This window comes from Mastigoproctus giganteus, chromosome 13, assembly GCF_048544385.1.
Source record: "Mastigoproctus giganteus isolate SK-2022 chromosome 13, ASM4854438v1, whole genome shotgun sequence".
NCBI classification, from domain to species: domain Eukaryota; kingdom Metazoa; phylum Arthropoda; class Arachnida; order Uropygi; family Thelyphonidae; genus Mastigoproctus; species Mastigoproctus giganteus.
In genome coordinates, this window is record NC_143587.1 from 155,889,360 (window position 1) to 155,907,862 (window position 18,503).

At 38.4% G+C, this 18,503-nt stretch overlaps 1 protein-coding gene across 2 annotated transcripts in view; it reads left to right on the plus strand.

Moving 5' to 3' along the window:
• The window catches only part of LOC150076540 (scoloptoxin SSD14-like), an 85,947-nt gene extending 67,839 nt beyond the window's left edge, over positions 1 to 18,108 (plus strand). For both annotated transcript variants that reach the window (XM_090387797.1, XM_090387798.1), the window contains exons 8-12: positions 293 to 579; positions 665 to 855; positions 5,706 to 5,946; positions 12,045 to 12,158; positions 17,842 to 18,108. In XM_090387797.1, the coding sequence (XP_090243923.1) occupies positions 293 to 579; positions 665 to 855; positions 5,706 to 5,946; positions 12,045 to 12,158; positions 17,842 to 18,006 (998 nt within the window). In that variant the 3' untranslated portion in view covers positions 18,007 to 18,108. The remainder of the gene's footprint in view (positions 1 to 292; positions 580 to 664; positions 856 to 5,705; positions 5,947 to 12,044; positions 12,159 to 17,841) is intronic.
• The last annotated feature ends 395 nt before the right edge of the window (positions 18,109 to 18,503 follow it).

Here is an 18,503-nt window from a genome sequence, read left to right on the forward strand (position 1 = left end):
CATATATTCGAATAATGTGGTAAGCCTTGCAGGCGCATGGCTGCAGATTCCTAAACGTTTTCAGAAATCTAGTGGAGTCAATTCCTAGATGAATAGTAGCTGTTATCTGTGCGAACGGTGGCACAATGGTGGTATCAGGTAGGTGGTCATAATTCAGAGATCACTCGGTGTATATGAATAAATATATATTGTTAAAAAGAATACACTGGTGTTGACTATTTGGATAAAAATTTAGAAAAGTCAAGAGCAATGTGAAATCCGAGAGCCATAATATTTCTCTTTCGGTAACTAGGTGGAAGAATCACCACAGTTGACATGCAAAATTACTCTCCTCGCTGGCAACTTCCGATAACAGTTTCTATACACAACATGACTCTTTATTCCGTCCCTCCTCCTGGAAGTGGAGCTGTTTTGGGATTGATTTTAAACATCCTGAAGGGATTTAACATTACATCTGAGGTAGCGAAATCAGAAGACCGTTCCATCTTGTTCTACCACAGGTTAACGGAGGCCTTTAAGTTCGCTTATGCCAAGAGGACGGAACTAGAGGATAACCCTCGTGATCCGGCTCTTCAGCAGGTAAGGAATAATTTATCGTGGGTGAATTTTGCAGCTGCCGAAAGTAATCACTCTTATTTATCTCTCTTGTATTCATCTTGCACAGTTGGTGGAAGACATGACTTCGAGCGACTACGGAGAAGATATCAGAATGCTGATCATGGACAACCAGACGTTCAATGATCCAAATCATTACGGAGTACAGATTGTACAAAAAGATGATCATGGAACTTCTCAACTCTCCGTTCTGGCACCAAACGGTGACGCAGTGTCAGTTACTAGCACAATCAACCTTTAGTAAGTAACATTGTTTCTTCATTCTAACTTAATTTTGTTTGTGAGTATATTGTTATTCTAATTTTACACGCATTTCAAAAACATAATTAATAAAATAGAATTATTAAAGCATTCGTAACTACATTTTAGGGGAGAATAGATTGGCCAAAATATTAAGTTATGAGTCAGCATTCATGATTCCCTGCAAACCACCATCTCGTCATTGTTAGCACAATGGCAGCAGGCATTTTCCAGGAATCCTGCACATCCGCTTCTCTCATTAGATAGAGTGTAGCCGTAGCAAGAATCATCCCTGGTCTATGGACCAATTGCAGCGTTCTTTGTACCAATTAAGGCGAGGCTTATGCGCCGCCATCCTCCAATGAAGATAGTATGGAGGTCAGAACGTAGTGTATTTGTGCAGATTAATTCTCGTTGATGCCCAAACTTTCAATTGATCTTTTGCTGTCTGACAAGATCATTGTACTACCCTGCCGAATATCTTCTGGTTACGTGGAGTGAGCTTTCGTGTTATTGTCCTGTGCTTTGCTGGATGATGACACCCTCATGCTTCCATTTCATGATAAAATTACTGATGATCGACTTTGAATTATAAAAAGAAAAGTCATATTAGGACCACTCGAGAATTCATTCATCTGCCCATGCGTAACACGTCCACAAATTGCGTGTTTTCTGCTCGATCTTAAACCCGAGTTTCTTGCTATCCATGCCAGATACAGACTAACTGAGCCACGGTGTGAAAAAGACCATAAAAGTTTCTCGAATCATTTGTGGGATTGGAACTCGGGACTTTGTCACCCGATGTAGAGAGGACAGTGATTATTAAACTCCGCTACCCGCGTAGACTGATTGACTTTGGATAGCGCGGGTCAGTGATGGCCAACTGACGCCCAGCAGACCGGAACCGAGTCGCAATATCGTTTTAAACGGCCAGCGCAATATCCCCTAATAACCATTACAACGATCTAGCGTTCAATGAGTGCCCTAAGTTTAGCTTTCAGTCGCCAGAAAGGTGGCGTCACACAGTTTCCGAAGCTGATGTAATTGCGCGCGCCGTTGCTTTTAGGTTATGTGTGAGTAGTGTTTTTATCTTACATTTAGTGTTTGCTCTTGCATCTTGGAAAATGTTTACGTTTTATATGCAAATATATGATTTTTACTATTCCTGTTTTTGATGCAATATCATTTTTTACCAATCATAAAAGAAGTTTCCGGTGTACAAGAGGAATTTAAACTTATCACGCAAGTGAAATTTGACCATTTCAAAAGAAATCGAATTTTGAGATTTAATTAACTATATTTAAATAAATTATAAAAGAAATTTCAGTTCTTATCACAAAAAATAGGCTTTAAAGAGACAAGAAGAATAAGAACAACAAAGCAAAAAGAGTCCCCTAAAAAGGAGATTAACATTTGTATAAGCTTACATAAAGAACATAATTTACAAGCTTGTGTCGATTAAATTTAATGTTTTTAAAGTTTAGAAAAGTGGACAGCGAAAACCTTGCGTTCAAACCAGAATGGGAATTCGACTACTTGTTTATTCTTACTGAAGATAACATACCTTAGTTTTCCTCCAAGTGTTGCGTTAACTATTTTGAAAGAATATAACCTCAAAAGGCATTAGACGACAAAGCACCGCCAAAACCAAGAGAAACATTCCTGCGTGTCACGGAAAATCGTGGTTGAACACTGAAAAAGAAGCTCACGCAACAAAAAAGTGTATCTCAGCAACGTAATACAAATAAAAGAATCATCAGATTTGACTTCCTTTATCAATAGTGATGAGCTTCCTAAGGCCAAGAAACCATTCACGAAGGGTGAATTCGTTAAACAGTGTGCCGTTAAAATGGCAGAGTCGTACAGGCCAGAGAATTTAAGCCTGTATCTTTTTCGAAACAGTTACTAGAACTGATTATATCAGTAAACATTTGTCTGACAAAAACGAAACTATTACATTAGGGTCACCTGATAAGTTATTACATACACCCATGTCTGTAAACGGCGTGGGTTCTCTGGTCGATTTGCCTGTTTTGTTGGATGAAAAACCCAGATTCTGATCAAAAAGTCTTGCTCTCTACGCCTGGCCCAGACTAAATCGCCACGGAGTGAAATAGCCCATTAAAGTTCCTCGCGTCATCGATGTAATTCGAATCCGCGCCTTTTCCACACAGTGTGGGGAGGACGGTGACGAAGCCACTGTGCTACACGCGCAGACATTTGTCTGACAACCTTAAAGCTGTCATTGGACAGCTTTCAATCACCCTTTCAGGATGTCATTGAAGCTGTCATTGGAGACTGTCCCTATTCTTCGCTGGCTATTGATGAAAGGGCAGACACAGCAGAAGCTGTTAGTTTTGGTCGAAACAATTCGTGAAGCAATTCGTTTTAGAATTATTAAAAAAAGTGTGTCCTTTGCGCACCTCAACTAAAGGGGAAGACATTTTCTGCAGTTCACAGCGTAGTGGAGGAGTACAGTACTCTGGTATACCACTATAGCAAATTTTGTCCCTTCATCGCAAACTGTACGAGTTAGACCACGTTTCCTACGCGTTCTATTAATTTTATACAGCAGTCTCAGTGGCGTAGCTACCATGTAGGCAGGCAAGGCAATTGCCTCCGGGTCCTTTAAGGGCCTGGCGTCTTTGGCTGTCTCCTGATTTTGCAATTTTCATTAATTAAGTAGGAGCACGAACATGTTCTTTGCCTTCGGGCCGGAAAAAGGGTAGCTACGCTAGTGACAGGAGTGTATTATTAATCAAGAGGCACTGTGCGTAAAATCTATCGAACTATGTAAAGCTGCGGCTACTCTAAGTTTCTTACTCTAATCAAATTTTTGATTAGAGTAAGAAACAGTTCCCTTACTCACAGGAAGTTCCTTATTTAGAGAACTGGACTCTGCTTACGGGGACTGCTGTTGCATGCATAAGTCAGGTGGCTTAGTTGGGGAAAATGTTTAGTGAGATTTCTCCAACTTAGATAAGAAATAACTGCCTTTCTAAGAGGCAGTGTTCCTCGTTCATTTGATCTCCAACATAAGCTCCATAATGCTGACTTCCTACAGGACTTAGCACTTCTCACAAATATTAAGCTGAAAACTGAAAACACAAAAACGTAAAATAGAGAAGTCAAAATAATGCAGTTATCTATAATGGCAGAAAAAATGGTTTCCGAATACAATATCAGCTGTGGAAAAATGATATGCAATGCTTAAATAGCATTATCTCCCTTGGCATATAAAAGCACTGCTATCTGAACCTGTAAAATCATTAATTTCTTCAATCTACTTCGTCTAAGTATTATTTATCTTCTTTAAACCGACGTGGTATTTCATTGCAGTTCCTCATTGGCTGTTGCAAACTTGCATTGCAAGAGGCAATTGCTCTTTGTATAACTGCAAGTATTTTTAAATCTGCAATGGCCAATTCTTAATTTAAATCTGTTTATTAAATTTAAACTTTGTAATTTCAAACTGTTAATTAACTTAATTTCCCATGGTGAGAAGTCCATAAAGATCCCTTCTGTCCAGTATGTCAACTTCGGCCGTTACCTAAATCAAGCCCAAACATTTCCACACAGTACGATAAGTTGCTATGTTATCCAATTTTCTACTGGAGAGGCCCTAACCAATTTTGCAGATCAAAGGAATTTTGTCTACAAACCAATGAGACAGTGTCATTGTTTTATTATTCTTCCTTGTTGAAGTGAAACTTCTTTAGGCGCGCCCCAGGCAGTTTTCACATGGGAGTAACTTGAGTCCGTGGATTGACAAAAATCGCCACAAAAATGCGACACCAAATGACGTAACAGCCATTCATGACACAATCAGTGACCCTACAGCGCGGCCACTGTGTAACTCGCACGCGTGTCGCGTTTACGTTTCAAATCGCTATATCTCAGCTTCTAACAATCCGATTTTAAAAATTTAAAAACCAAAATACCATCTTGGAACAAGTAAATTCGTTCAGGTAACTTGGATGTTATCTTTCTTATGTTGAAGAAAAAGATATAGAATTAAAACTTTCCAATTTTCTAAAAAGTTAGAGGTTTAATTGGCAATATCCTAAAACCGAATAAAATGCAAAAGCACACAAGGATAAAAGCTTATACAGTGGTAGCAAGTTGGACAATTAAATCAAAAGTTGAGAAAAGGATTGAAAGTGCTGAAATGAAATTTATTCGCACAACTAGTGGCTATAGATTATTGGACAAGAAAAGTTCTGGAATTGGTAAAGAATTAGGTATTGATACAATAATATATAGAATCTACAAATACAGAGGAAAATTGAATATCATTTGGATAGGATTCATCCAGCAAGAGTACTTTGGACGTCCGAAACAAATATGTACTGAGACTGGAACAAGCCTTTGGCCTAAATCCTTGAAAGGATGATGATGATGATGCTGAAAACCCAAAAGTTTCACTTAACTTCCGCTATGCGTACTCGGCGGGCACACAATTTTTATTTTTTATTACATTCAAGGCTTCAATAACCGTTTGGCTTCTAATTATCTTCCTTAGGTCCATGCTGGTAGCGAAGTGACATAGCGACTCTATACACAGCAGTTACTCATTTTATCCTTACTATTTTTCGGAATCTCCTAAAACTCTGACTATAAATAATTCATTTATAGAATCTGGGTTTCTGCAAGAGAATACCAAACTTTAACATAACCCTTCTCGGGACTCGTCATTAGAAAAAAAAAAAACTTTGTAGTCTCGATAATACGTAAATCTTAAATAAAAAATAATTAGTCGACATATCATTTTTCTGTGTTCCTCCTTTATTTGCTAGATATGAATCTAGACCATATTTTACTAATTACTGCATTTTTCCTTCGTTTTCTAGTTTCGGAAGTCAAAGACGTTCTCCCTCTACTGGCATAATTCTGAATGATGAAATGGACGACTTTTCCTCTCCAAACATCACCAATTACTTCGGTGTGCCTCCATCTACTAAGAACCGCATCCGTCCTGGCATTAGGCCTTTGTCCTCGATGGCACCATCAATTATTGTGGACGGAAATGGAGATGTAAAAATGGTTGTGGGTGCTGCAGGCGGCACCAGGATTACGAGTGCAGTGGCTACGGCAAGTGTTTTTATTTTATTATTATTTATATTTTACACGATGACAGGAAACGCCCGATTTGGTCCGTTTTGGGTTGAGCTTTTCCATACACACCCACAGAACGTGGGAATTTCATCCCAAAAAGTGGAAATGCAATAAATAATACTGTACACTAAACTTAGACATGACAGTTGGAGTACCTTACCATGAAGTTAATTGACTCAAGCCGAGGAAGCTAAGACAAATTCCTAACCCACCAGAAAGAGAGGGGAAGACTGCGATTTTTTGGTTTAATGAGGCTGTAAATCAAACACCTATAACATAACAATTGCTATTTTAAAGACTGTTAAAAAACTGAGTAAGCTGAATACGAGAGGTATTTTTATCTCTTTCTGTCTTTCAAAATTGCTTTAACCGGGGGTGGCATAACTTAAATATAAGATATGTTGATTATCAAAAAAAGTTGCGTGCAGAAAGAAAGCGATTTGTCAGTGGAAAAAAATACCATCTTCATTTGTAATGCATAAATGTTCAACTGATAGCCAAGTACTCGGCACAAAAAATAAATATTTAATTCCAGTGTTAAAATATTAAGTGGTATTATGTACAAAAAGGCACTGACTATACGTTGGCTACTGAATGTGCACTTAAGCAGTGCAAATTTTCTGTGATATTTTCAGAATTTTAGTGCGTCAGCACTAATGGTGGCCCAGAAATGGGTTCGAAGGGGTCTCAACCTTTTTATATTGAATCATTTTTCGCAAAGAATATCGCGCCGAACTTGAGCGCGAGAGGTACTGAAAACAAACATAAAAATGATGGGAGAGTATCGAATTTGGCAAAAGTAATCAGTCGAACGTGAAATTAAAACTCACCCAACCACTACCTTCACTTAAGTAATGATAGCAAACTGAATTCTTTCTTTCACTGGATCTTCTACCCACTGTCATTCAGAAATCAGCTTCAATTTCTATCTCGAACTGTTTCACGAAATTTGCTTTATATTAAGAACAAAATGGATTTAGAAAGGAAAGGTCCTGTATTGACCCAGCTTTTACATTAAAAATTTTAATAGAGAAAAACAGAGAATATGGTCTCTAGAGGAAGATTATGGGAAATTAAAACTAAACATCCCTAATCAATTATTAAATGCTGTAATGGATGTCTATCATAATAACAGAATTGCAATAAAGTCCAACTGTGGTATAGATATAACTGAGGGATGGCCAACAAGTCGATCGCGGCTTTAATTTCGGTCGATCAGGTCACAACGAATTTTAAATATACATAAAAAAATAGATTAGTCAAAATCTGAATGTTATGTGGCCCACTTGTATAGGCTTATTACAAATCCGTTGAACCACGTTCACGCAGTTACGTTGTGGAGTCATAGTGTAAATGTGGAATTCTTATTTAGCTTACTTAATGTTAATAACTGGACAGTAATTATACGTGAATTTAATACTCTGATTTTAAATGAATACTGTACTACGAAAAATAGTAAAACGTATCATTTTCATCAAGAGTGGGAACTAGAGTACTTTTTTGTAATGATAAAATGTCAGCGAACAACTGCGTGCTCATATTGCTAATTGCGTGTCCTTTTCTTTACAACTGGGTGAGTCTACAGACTTTACTGATACAGCTCAATTGCTCGTTTTTATTCGTATGGGTTTCGAAGATTGTGCCACTAGAGAAGAACTGCTGGGTATGGTTTCGTTAAAAGAAAGAACTAAAGGTCTTGATATACAGGGTGTTTCAAAAGTGATGGTCAATAATTTAAAGGTGAACTGTACAGACTACAATATGCAAAAAAAAAAAAGCCTAGTAAACATGGGTCCTTAAGTGAATCGTTTTCGAGATATTGTACATTTCTAGTTGGGATCCACCACTGACAAGATGAACTGCACAGAGTTGGGATCCACCACTGACTTGTTTGTTTAGGTTAGGTTATGCTCATTCTCTCCCTTTCCCAATGCTCTGAGACGTAGCAGGCATACTAATACTTGTCAAAGGACAGTCAACATGGAATGAGGTTACAGCAACGAAGAGTATGCGGACATGTATGGTAAAGCCAACGGCAGTGCACTCGAGGCTGCACGTTGTATCAAGAAGCATTTCCCCGCCGAAGGCAGCCCAACAGGCGCACATTCATCAGGGTACATCAACGCCTTAGAGAACATGGGCGCTTTACACATGGAGTACGAGCAGGTAGGCCTAGAAGCATAACACCTGATGTTCAGGAAAAGGGGTTAGAAATAATAGAACAAAATCTGCAAGAGCGTGTACCGAGTCATAGCAGTGTGCGGCGAATTTTACATTGCCAATTACTGTACCCCTACCATATTCGGCGTGTACAAGATCTCAGCTATACAGACTACCCTCCCAGAGTGCTCCCATAGTCAGTGGCAGATCTTAACAGAAAATGTGCATTATCTCGAAAACGATTCGTTTGCGGCCTGATGTTCACTGGGACTTTTCTGCTTATTTTCGTTTGTAATTTTCAACTTTAAATTATTGACCATCATTTTTGAAACACCCTGCATTTAACACATTCAGAAATTTTATTGAAAAAGTTAAATTACCACTATTTAAGCTCATATCAATAACAACAGGTGGAGCTAAAGCAATGATGGGGCATCTTAATGGATTCATCGCATTGTGCCAAAAGAAGGAATTCCCAGATTTTTTGAATTACAACTGTAACATTTACCAACAAGTGTTAACTAGCAAAAGATTAAACACTAAAAGTGTTATGGACATCGTGAATTCCATCATAGGACAATCTCTTGAAAGAAAACCTTTCAAAACGCAACTCTATGAAGGCCTTTTCGTATTTGAAACGAAGAATCGCTGTACCCTTACAACCTTGCATACAAAAGATTCTTTACTGTTGGCCTTATCACAGTGTATCCCTGATTTCGAAAACTTAGCAGATGACGTCAAGACACAAACTTCACATAAATTAAAAAACGTATGAATTTAAAATAAGAATTCTGAATTGTATTTAATTTTAAAATTTATAAATAACAATTTTCAATATGTGTTTATTAACTTTTTAAAACCATGTGCAATGAAATTCTTGAGAGGGTCGATCGCGGTACATTTTGAAGAGAAAAAGTAGATCGCATCGTAAATTAAGTTGGTCTTCCCTGGTATTACTGAATGAATGAAAATAATCAATCAAGGAGTTCGTCAAGGATGCCAGATGTCACCATCGTTGTTTAATATTTATATAAACGCAATAGTGAAAGAATGGAAGAATACTATCAATTGTGTGATTTTAAAATTGATCGAGTAACTAAATTAAATACTTTATTTGCTGAAGATCAAATAATAATAGCTCAGAATGAAGACGAACTTCAGAGATCAATTTTTACCTTAAACAATACTGCAAAAACATTTGGAATGAAAAGACTAAAGTTATGGCATTTAGAGGTAATTATCCAATCAGAAGCAAAATAGTAATATAAAATACCATCCTGGAACAAATAAACTCATTTAAAGTATCTAGGATGTTATCTTTCTTATGTCGAAGAAAAAGATATAGAATTAAAACTCAGTTTTTTAAAAGTTACAGGTTTAATTAACAATATTCTAAAGCCGAATAAAGTTCAAAAGCATACAAGGATAAAAGCTTAAGATGATAAGCAAGACCCACTTTACTTTATGGAAGTGAAACGTGGACAATTAAATCAAAAGATGAGAAAGGATTGAAAGTACCGAAATGAAATGTAATCGTTGAACCAGTGGCTATAGATTATTGGACAAGAAGAAAAGTTCTGAGATTCGTAAAGGATTGGGTATTGATCCAATAAGAGATGGAATCTACAAATACCGAGGGAAATGGATTAATCATTTGGACAGGATGCATCCATCAAAATTACCAAAGAAGATTATGAAATATCGACCAGTTAGATGTAGAGATCCAGGACGTCAGAAGAAAAGATGGACTGAGACCGGAACAGGTCTTATATGATTTTTAAATGTTTAATATATATAGTACTGAATCTAATATTTAATTTCGAGGGTCCGTTTTGGAAAATCGTGTTTATATAATAAGTCGACATTATTTTTATAATCTTCACTAAGCATTTCACGTTGATTTGAACAGTGCCAATAATGAGCGAAAAAGATTTTCCCCCGTGGTTTGGAAATACTGTCAGAAAATGAAAATCTATAATTTCTTTGTGCAATTTATTCTACTAGGTGGCGCTATAAGTCGGAGAATTTCCACGCAGTCATCAAAATCGGATTTGTGTCCACTTGTTAGGCGCAATCTCAAGCGAAGTGTGAAAACTTGCAGTCGATGTCTGCAAATGTCTTCTCTTGATGGCGCAGGCGAAAATAGCCCCTTTTAAATTCCTGGATAATCAGGATTGAAATTTCCCGTGAATCCGTTTCTGAGGGGCTTCTCGAATAAAAATATTATTTTTGATAATGAAGTATACATGAATGAATCCGTGTGACAAACAGGAACTTGCCATATTTTAAAAGTCTCCTTCCAGTTTCACTTTTTCTGACAACGCTGTTCCGGCAACAGTTCACATTTTAAATTTTGTAAATCCACACCATTCCGTTTCTTTTCCATCCCAAGAAACTCTTTCTTAAAATGCAGCTCGCGCATTTTCCCATGAAAAATAACTTCCACAGAATTCTAGCAAACAGAGCTCGTTTTCAAGAGCATATTAACTGGGCAACAAAATTGTCCTCGACTAGAACTATACTCTCCTACTAAAATTCAACATTCGTTATTAACCAAACATGTATTTATTTAACGAAATCAATAGCGTGGCACTCGTACTTAACTTTTCCCTTAAGACATTCGTGAGCTTTACTAACAAAGAGAGTCTTGGCCCTGGAACAATTCTGCGTTCACCTTCATCCAGAGATGTCCAATTGGGTTTAAGTTGAGCTGGACGCTTGCCACTGCAATGTTCCTGGGGTTGAAATGACACAGGGGTTGTGGTGTTGGAAGGCGTAAAGACCGCTTCCATAAATGTTGGATGCACACAGAACTATATTTAGCTCTTTCTGCATTCTCATCGTTCGACGCCTACCTTTGAAATGAACAAAGTGATGGGCTAACTGCTGATCGTCTTTATAATACATTTGCATATCTTGTGGACGCACACAATATCCAGCAATCAGAAAGTGTGTGGGGGGGGAATTCCCATAATTTTTGTTAGGACAGTGTAAATAAAGCTAGCTTTGGTCTTTTAAGAGATCGTTATTTCCAAAACCTAGCCTTCGAGGGGAGAGATTTTCAATATGTATCGGAGCACTTAACTCCTTGAGTAATTTTAAATCTCGACTAGCCATAATAATTGAAAAGGCCAAATCGAACACTTCAATCGAGGCTATGAATACTTTTCCACAACGTATTTTGCAACTTTTTTTTTTTTTTTTTATTCTTCACCTCTCAACACACACTTCAGAAATGACCAAACTTCTAAACTACAGAAAAGTCTCAAAACGAATCTTCACCCTTAAAATGATAGCGGGTGAAATCAATACGCCAAGTTTTTGGCAGATGTGTAACTGGAGAACATCCCCCCCCCCCGAAACCCTTATGAGCCCTTCCTTCATTACAGTCCGTGGCGTGGAGGCTCAGGAAGGACGACAGATTCCTGCCAATGGAGATGCTCCAAAACGCCCGAGAGGTGGATGCTGATTACAATAAATTCATTGAGGACTAAGCCTACAGAAGACGCATCACCAAGGAGCAGCCCTGGTCTTCAGCCGAGTGACTGTCATTGTTTTTCCTTGATAGGTATGTTACTATTGTGAGGGGAGGGAGGGAGGGAGCTGTTTTCACGTGTTTACAACTTGTTTTTCCTGTTTTAGTTCCTTTCTATGTTAAACCTCTAGCATTTTTGCTTTTATGGGCAATGCATCAGGCATGCATGTAAAAGTTTACTTATTTTCACTGATTGCAATAAATATATTATATCTATTAAGATATTCTACCACTATTACGTGTAATATATGACAAAACACTTACTGGCTAATTATTTAAAATTTCCCAACTTAAATGGCATCCGATTTCACGAAATATACACCATAGCAGAGCAATTTCTTCGCTGTGATTAATATGAATGACTCTTCTTGTTCGTTAGGTAATCGCAATGTCGTTATGGATGGGAGTTGATATCAAAAAAGCCATCGATGCCCCCAAATTCCATCACCAATTATTGCCTAATCACATATTGTACGAGAAAGAATTTCCACAGGTAAGTAAACATTCCATATCTGATCTAACTTTTGTAAAAACTTTACCAGAGCCGATGCAAACCTGAAACCACATCCAGGTGATAGAGGATATATTCACGTTTTAACTGGAAGTTTGCATTTAGGTTCCTTTGGCTACTCTGTTTATGTACCAATAATCCAATAGCTTCCATAACCAGCGCAATATGTCTCTATTAGGAACATTCTGTGCTGGGTATGGGAGGAATTGGATTATTACACAGTTCATTGCTTCATTTTATGTTGTTTAAGTTCCATAATGGTTCTTGGCATAATGGAAATACACTTGATTTTTCACCAATCTCCACGGAGTAAAATCTGAAGGTCAGAGGATCATTGGGGAGGCACAAAATTGGTTTTCCTCTTCCAATCCACCTCACAGGAAATTATATGTTCAAGTATGCACGAACTTCTTTGTGGTAATGTGGCAGATCTGTGTCTTGTTCGAAAATCAAGTCGTCGTCTTATGCACCCAGCTGGGGCATAAAGAAATTTTGGAACCCCTCCAGACACACAATTATGCTGCCATATACTGCTATTCGAACATTTTGCAGTTGGCGAATAAATATCCCCTGTCACCAGGAAATTGCTTCGGGTTTGTATCATGTACCCTATTCACACAATACTGTTAAAGATGATGACTTTGTGGTCTTGTTTCTTTATACAAGACCAACCAAATCGAGAAAAAATATGAAAAGTTAATACACTGAAAGGACAGAATTCATGAGATACCTGGTTCCTGGGGAACGCAACGTTGTCACCCCTCTCGCTAGTGGACGAACCCCCTCTTGGCAGGTATATAGGTACACTGTATTCACGTAGGCGGTAATTCGATGTCAGAATGGATAAACGTCGTGAGTTAACCGACTTTGAATGAGAGATGATAGTGGGTGCCGGACAAATGGGTCACTCTATCATGGAGGTGGTACAGATTTTGCACTACCTCCGTTCGACAGTATCAAGAGTGTATCAGGAATACGCCATTTCCGGAATAACATCTCATCGTGAATAGCGCTCTGGGCGGAGAAATGTGGTGGATGAATGTGGCCGTCTATCTCGTATTGTTTCAGTCAACTGGAGAGCGACAGTGACACAAATCAACCGATTTCAAGGAGGCACCAGAAACGTCTCCACCAAGACCATCAGGCGATCATTAGCCGCAATAGGTCATGGAAGATGCTGTCATGTCAACATAGAACTGTTCAGGCAGTGGACAGTCGGTTATAGTCTGGTGCGTGTTCAACTGGTTGGTTGGTTATTTGGTTTTTAGGAGCATTAGCAACTAAGGCCATATTGCTCCGGAAATATGCGGTGGTCATTCCTTGACCTTTCCGCATCCTCCGCGTGTTCAACTGGCAAACATTAGGATCTCTGATATATCAAGACGCATCTCTGAACGGTCTAGACTACGTGTCCATCCTTGCAGACCATCTGCATCCCTTCATGGTCATCGTGCACCCACAGGGCAATGGACCCTTCCAACAGGGCAATGTACCTCCTCAGACCCGTGATGACTAGAACATGGTTCGAAGAACATTCCGCAGATTTTACCATCATGGAATGGCCTCCGCGGTCACCGGATATGGACCTTGTGGAGCATCTCTGGAATGCTGTGGAAAGGTCCGTTCGAGCTTTGAATCCTCAACCCGGGAATGCGACGAAATTATGGACAATGGTGCAGCAAACATGGATGGAAATACCTGTGGAAGACTTTCGGCACTGAACCTTTCATGAACTAGTGGACTCAATGCCTCGTCATGTGGCTACCCCTATCCGGGCGAAAGGTGGGCCTACCCGTTACTACATAAGTATCCTATGATTTCTGTCTGCTCAGTGAACTTTTTAATGGGGTATGACTTTGACGCCAATCACAGCCCAATTCTGCTAACACTTTGAACCTGATTTATAATATCATATATTATAATATTATATAAATTATATTATACGAAGGACCAGCAAAAAGTGTTTCCCCTGACCACCTGTGTACGCTATGTTTTTCTGAATGCACTGCTTGTTTATCTAATAATATATGCCAATACTTTCATTGCTCTAACTTATTTTTGTTTTGTTACAAGAGTGTCATCATAAATAAAGTTGAATATCGATCCATTATCAAATTCCTGTTTTTTAAAGGCAAAAAGCCAATGACTATTCAGTCTACAGTGTATGGGGGAGGGGTTATTTGTCCATCGTATGACTTGAAAACATTGGTGAAGACAATAAGTGTGGGTGGGAGAGCGTCCACGATGAGGGAAGCAGTGGCCGGCATCTCACACTGCTGAATTCTTGGAGAAAATTGAACAGCTCAACCTCAATGACTGATAAATAACAATTAATCTGTTTAATACAGATAGCTCCTGAGAGTGGAATAAACAATGGATCAGTAGAATGCATAATTCACAATTATTTGAATATGAATAAGCACGATGAATAGGGTCACTGAAGTCACATTCGAGCAAGCGATAGGTTCCTCGCACGCACACATGTGTCTCCAGCAAGGAAAAAGTAAGGCAGGCCTGCTCTGCTGAATTTATTGCCATGTGTTACAGCGATCCTGACTTTTTTTTTTGTCTCATTGATAACTATGGATGAATCATGGATACATCACTTTGACCCAGGAACAAAACGGGTTTCAAAACAATGGAAACATCCATCAACTCTCAAAAAAGGACAGAGTCCAACATCTGCTGGGAAAGTGTTACTATCCGTTTTCTAGGATTAGATGGGCATTATTCTCAGAGATCACCTACAGACGGATACCACCATCTGTGCACATTACTACGGCAACTTACTGAATCAATTAGATGTGGCACTTAAGGAAAAAATACGCGGAATGCTCAAGCAAAGGCGTGATGTTGCTTCACGACAACACACCAGCCCACACTGTTGTCGCACCACTGATCTTGCCCGGAAATTGGGACTTCATATCTTGCCACACCCGCCTTATTTTCTGACTTCTTCCTCTTTCCACAGGGAAAATCATTTTTGCGTTGTAAGCATTATTTTGGCAATGCAGAGGCAATCCAAATTTCTGCGACAAAAGCATTTCAAGGGCAAATTGAGACCTTCCACAAAAATTCCAGGAAATGTCGCAGAAGATGGAAGGAACGCATTGCTTTCGGTGATGACTATATAGAGAAAATAACATATATTCCAAATATCAACCTCCTGGGACACGTAGAACATGGTCAGGGGAAAATATTTTGATTCTCCTCCCGTATAATATTGTCTAATTCCTCTTTGAAAAGATTCTTTCCCAATAAACGCCAATTCCCTTAATGCATGAAATCTAGGTGCGAATGGTATGATTCCTCACAATAGTTTTGACATCATTGCATTCAATGCATGAAAAGCAACCCTAAACTGCCACTCCCTCCTCCAAACTTCCCCTTCTGGATTAGCTGGGTTGATGCTAACCTCACGTGCCTTGAATGCAAACAACGAATAAATTATATCGAAACAGTATTCCATCTCACGCTTAACGTAGATTTAATTAATGTCTTAAACCGCAAAAACAGGAGGGGCAGGGATCTTGTAGACATATAAGCAGAAGTATAAAGATTGCACGGACTTCGTTTAGATATATAATGTACATGGCTCATTTTCAGTGCGTTTTTTCACCTCCTGGATAAGTACGCGTCATATGGATCAATCGCTACTGTCCCTATTATCCAGATCTCATAACTTTTGAAGTAATTTCTTACAGACATTTCCAACTGTCGATTTGGGAATTCTTAAAGCATCAGAAATTGCGTATGTGGCATCCAAAGTGCCGCATCGATGATTCCAGTACCGTGAAATTAGAGGAAACTCCGTTAGATTAATGGTAATTACTCTTCAGGGATACCTAAAGAGTAATTAGGCACCGAGACAAACTCTTCTCCCCAAGCTTCCTTCATCGCGTCTCACGAGCTTTCGACAAGTCTTTCCTGGACTTAAAGAAAGCATCAAGTTTGTTCGTTGTTCTAATTTCTACATTCTTGCACGAGCAATATGCATGTGTCGATCATTTCTGGAAAAAAAAGTTGGTTGAGCACACATATACTCGAATCAATCACCGACGATTCTGTTTCAACTACATTTCTGTTCTTGAATCATTAAATTCACTAGCCCACTTTGCAAAAGAATTGATTTCGACTTTTATGGCGCAAGGGCTTTGCGGAAGAAACTGATGCCTGCTGTCCCCAAGAAATTCCGTCCCTAATGTTGTGCGCTAAACTAAAATAATTTAACTCATCAAAACCAAACAAAACAAAAACAAATTAAACCAGTGGTTTGTACTCCAGACTAGTCCCTGTAATTTTTTTTATTTTGAGATCAAATATAGGGTGGCGTGGTAAATAACTTTTGGTACTCACAAACACCGCTACAATACCTTTCGTACTAACCTTGACCGGTCACATCGGACAAAGCAATACCGGTTTGGTTGGTGTGAGTGAACTGCCAGTTTTCCTGTAGGCCTCTTTGGTAACAAACTTGTTCAGATATAACTCCAAGGCGCCACGCTTAGGTTAACATTTTGTATAGGAGAAAATACTGAAAGTGGAGTGTTTGATGATGTCTGGAGTCCCGATTAACATATTCATCGATGTTGTCTATAGAGATGTCTGGAGTCCCGATTAACATATTCATCAATGACACAAATCCTATATGGACGGTGTTAATTGATGAATATTTTAATTGCGACAACTGGAATCGTCGGTTTTCAATAATTTTAGGAATGTGCTGAATCCCAATTGAGCAAGCTAAAGGTTGTCCTCCTGTCTTAGGGTAGAAGGTTTACTTTCCCGTTGACCATTCCAGAGACAATTCCACTGCGATATTGGCTTTAAGTTGTTTCACCGCACACGCTCACGCTACTGAGGCGTACAAGATAGATTACAGCTAAAAGCGAGATATGACTGTATTGAGATGTTAGTCTTTTGGTCTGGGACATTACGAGAAAGAGCAGCATCATCTGCACATCTTTGACAAACGCATCTTCACTGCCCTTAGGTATTGGACGAGATACCACGAGTCTTATATTCTGCATTTATTTTGGTGGACAATAGCGCTTTTCCACAGAGATCAGCTAATTGAATCTCCTCACTTTGCAAAAGTGGGGAGATTCTTCGGATGAAGTGGCGAACAAGATCGTCAAGTGTGAATTCGATTGAGCATATTTGGACAACTGAGCCATATTGACCACGAATGTGCCTGTGCTGCTGAGGTAGAGGATGGAACTTATTACCACCAAGACTTATAATCAGCCTGTAAATAGCATTATAACATTATTAATTAATTGTATAGAGTTCAGGAGCAATCATACTCTGTATGAAGCACCGGTTCGTTATGATATCGTGAATATTTCTCATCTCACTCAAGTCTTATAATAATACTCTTTCATAAAAGATGTAATCCATCAAGTGCATATTTTTCTTGATATATTAGGTTGTATTATTGCAACTTAACTTTCGAACACCAGTGTAGTATACGAACACTAGCAGGGAATTCGAAATTATGATTATTAAAACTGAATTTAGTTATTGAAAAAAAAACTCAATATTAAAGTCTCGGCCTTGGACCCTTTGAAGAATTGAGGGCCCGTGTACAGTATACCTTCCTAAGTTTGTTTATTAACTTGAACTGTATTTTGTGGAAAGTACTAAACATTTTCTCCCATTGCAGAATATCCTTCAAGGATTGGAAAAACTGGGTCATAAGACGAAAGTTAATAATGGTCGAATGGCAGTGGTCGTTGGAATCGTTCGGGGAGATGATGGTCTTATTTACGCCAATTCCGATTACAGAAAAGGTGGAGCAACAGATGGATTGGACAGAGTAAAACAATAGTGGAAATGAGTCGAGTCCAAATCACTGAAAGTGGTTGTAAGCTACAAAATGAAGACCACAGCAACTAGAAAAGTGAACTGTTTGATTGCTTTATAATTAAAGCATTCGATAATTAATATTGCTGGAAAGTTCAGCATAAACGAAAAAACAAAATAAATAAAATAAAATGGCAGATTTAAATACGTCAATTTAATTCGGCTATTTATATATATGTAAAATATATATTTTTGAATATTTATAATACGCAGTATTGTTGTAGATGTTATAGACTGGAATATATAATTATTTATAATTTTAAACAGTGATATTATTTAAAAGTAATAGTTTGTATTATAGAACTTTTCAAAATGTACACTAGATGGCAGCAGGAGTTCTACGAGTACGTTGGTTAAATGTAAGTTGGATGTTTGTTAAATATATTATTTATAGATTCCGTGACGTTAGCCTTTAACAAATTAGAAAGTTAATATATTCTCCGAGGAAGAATGGACAATCAA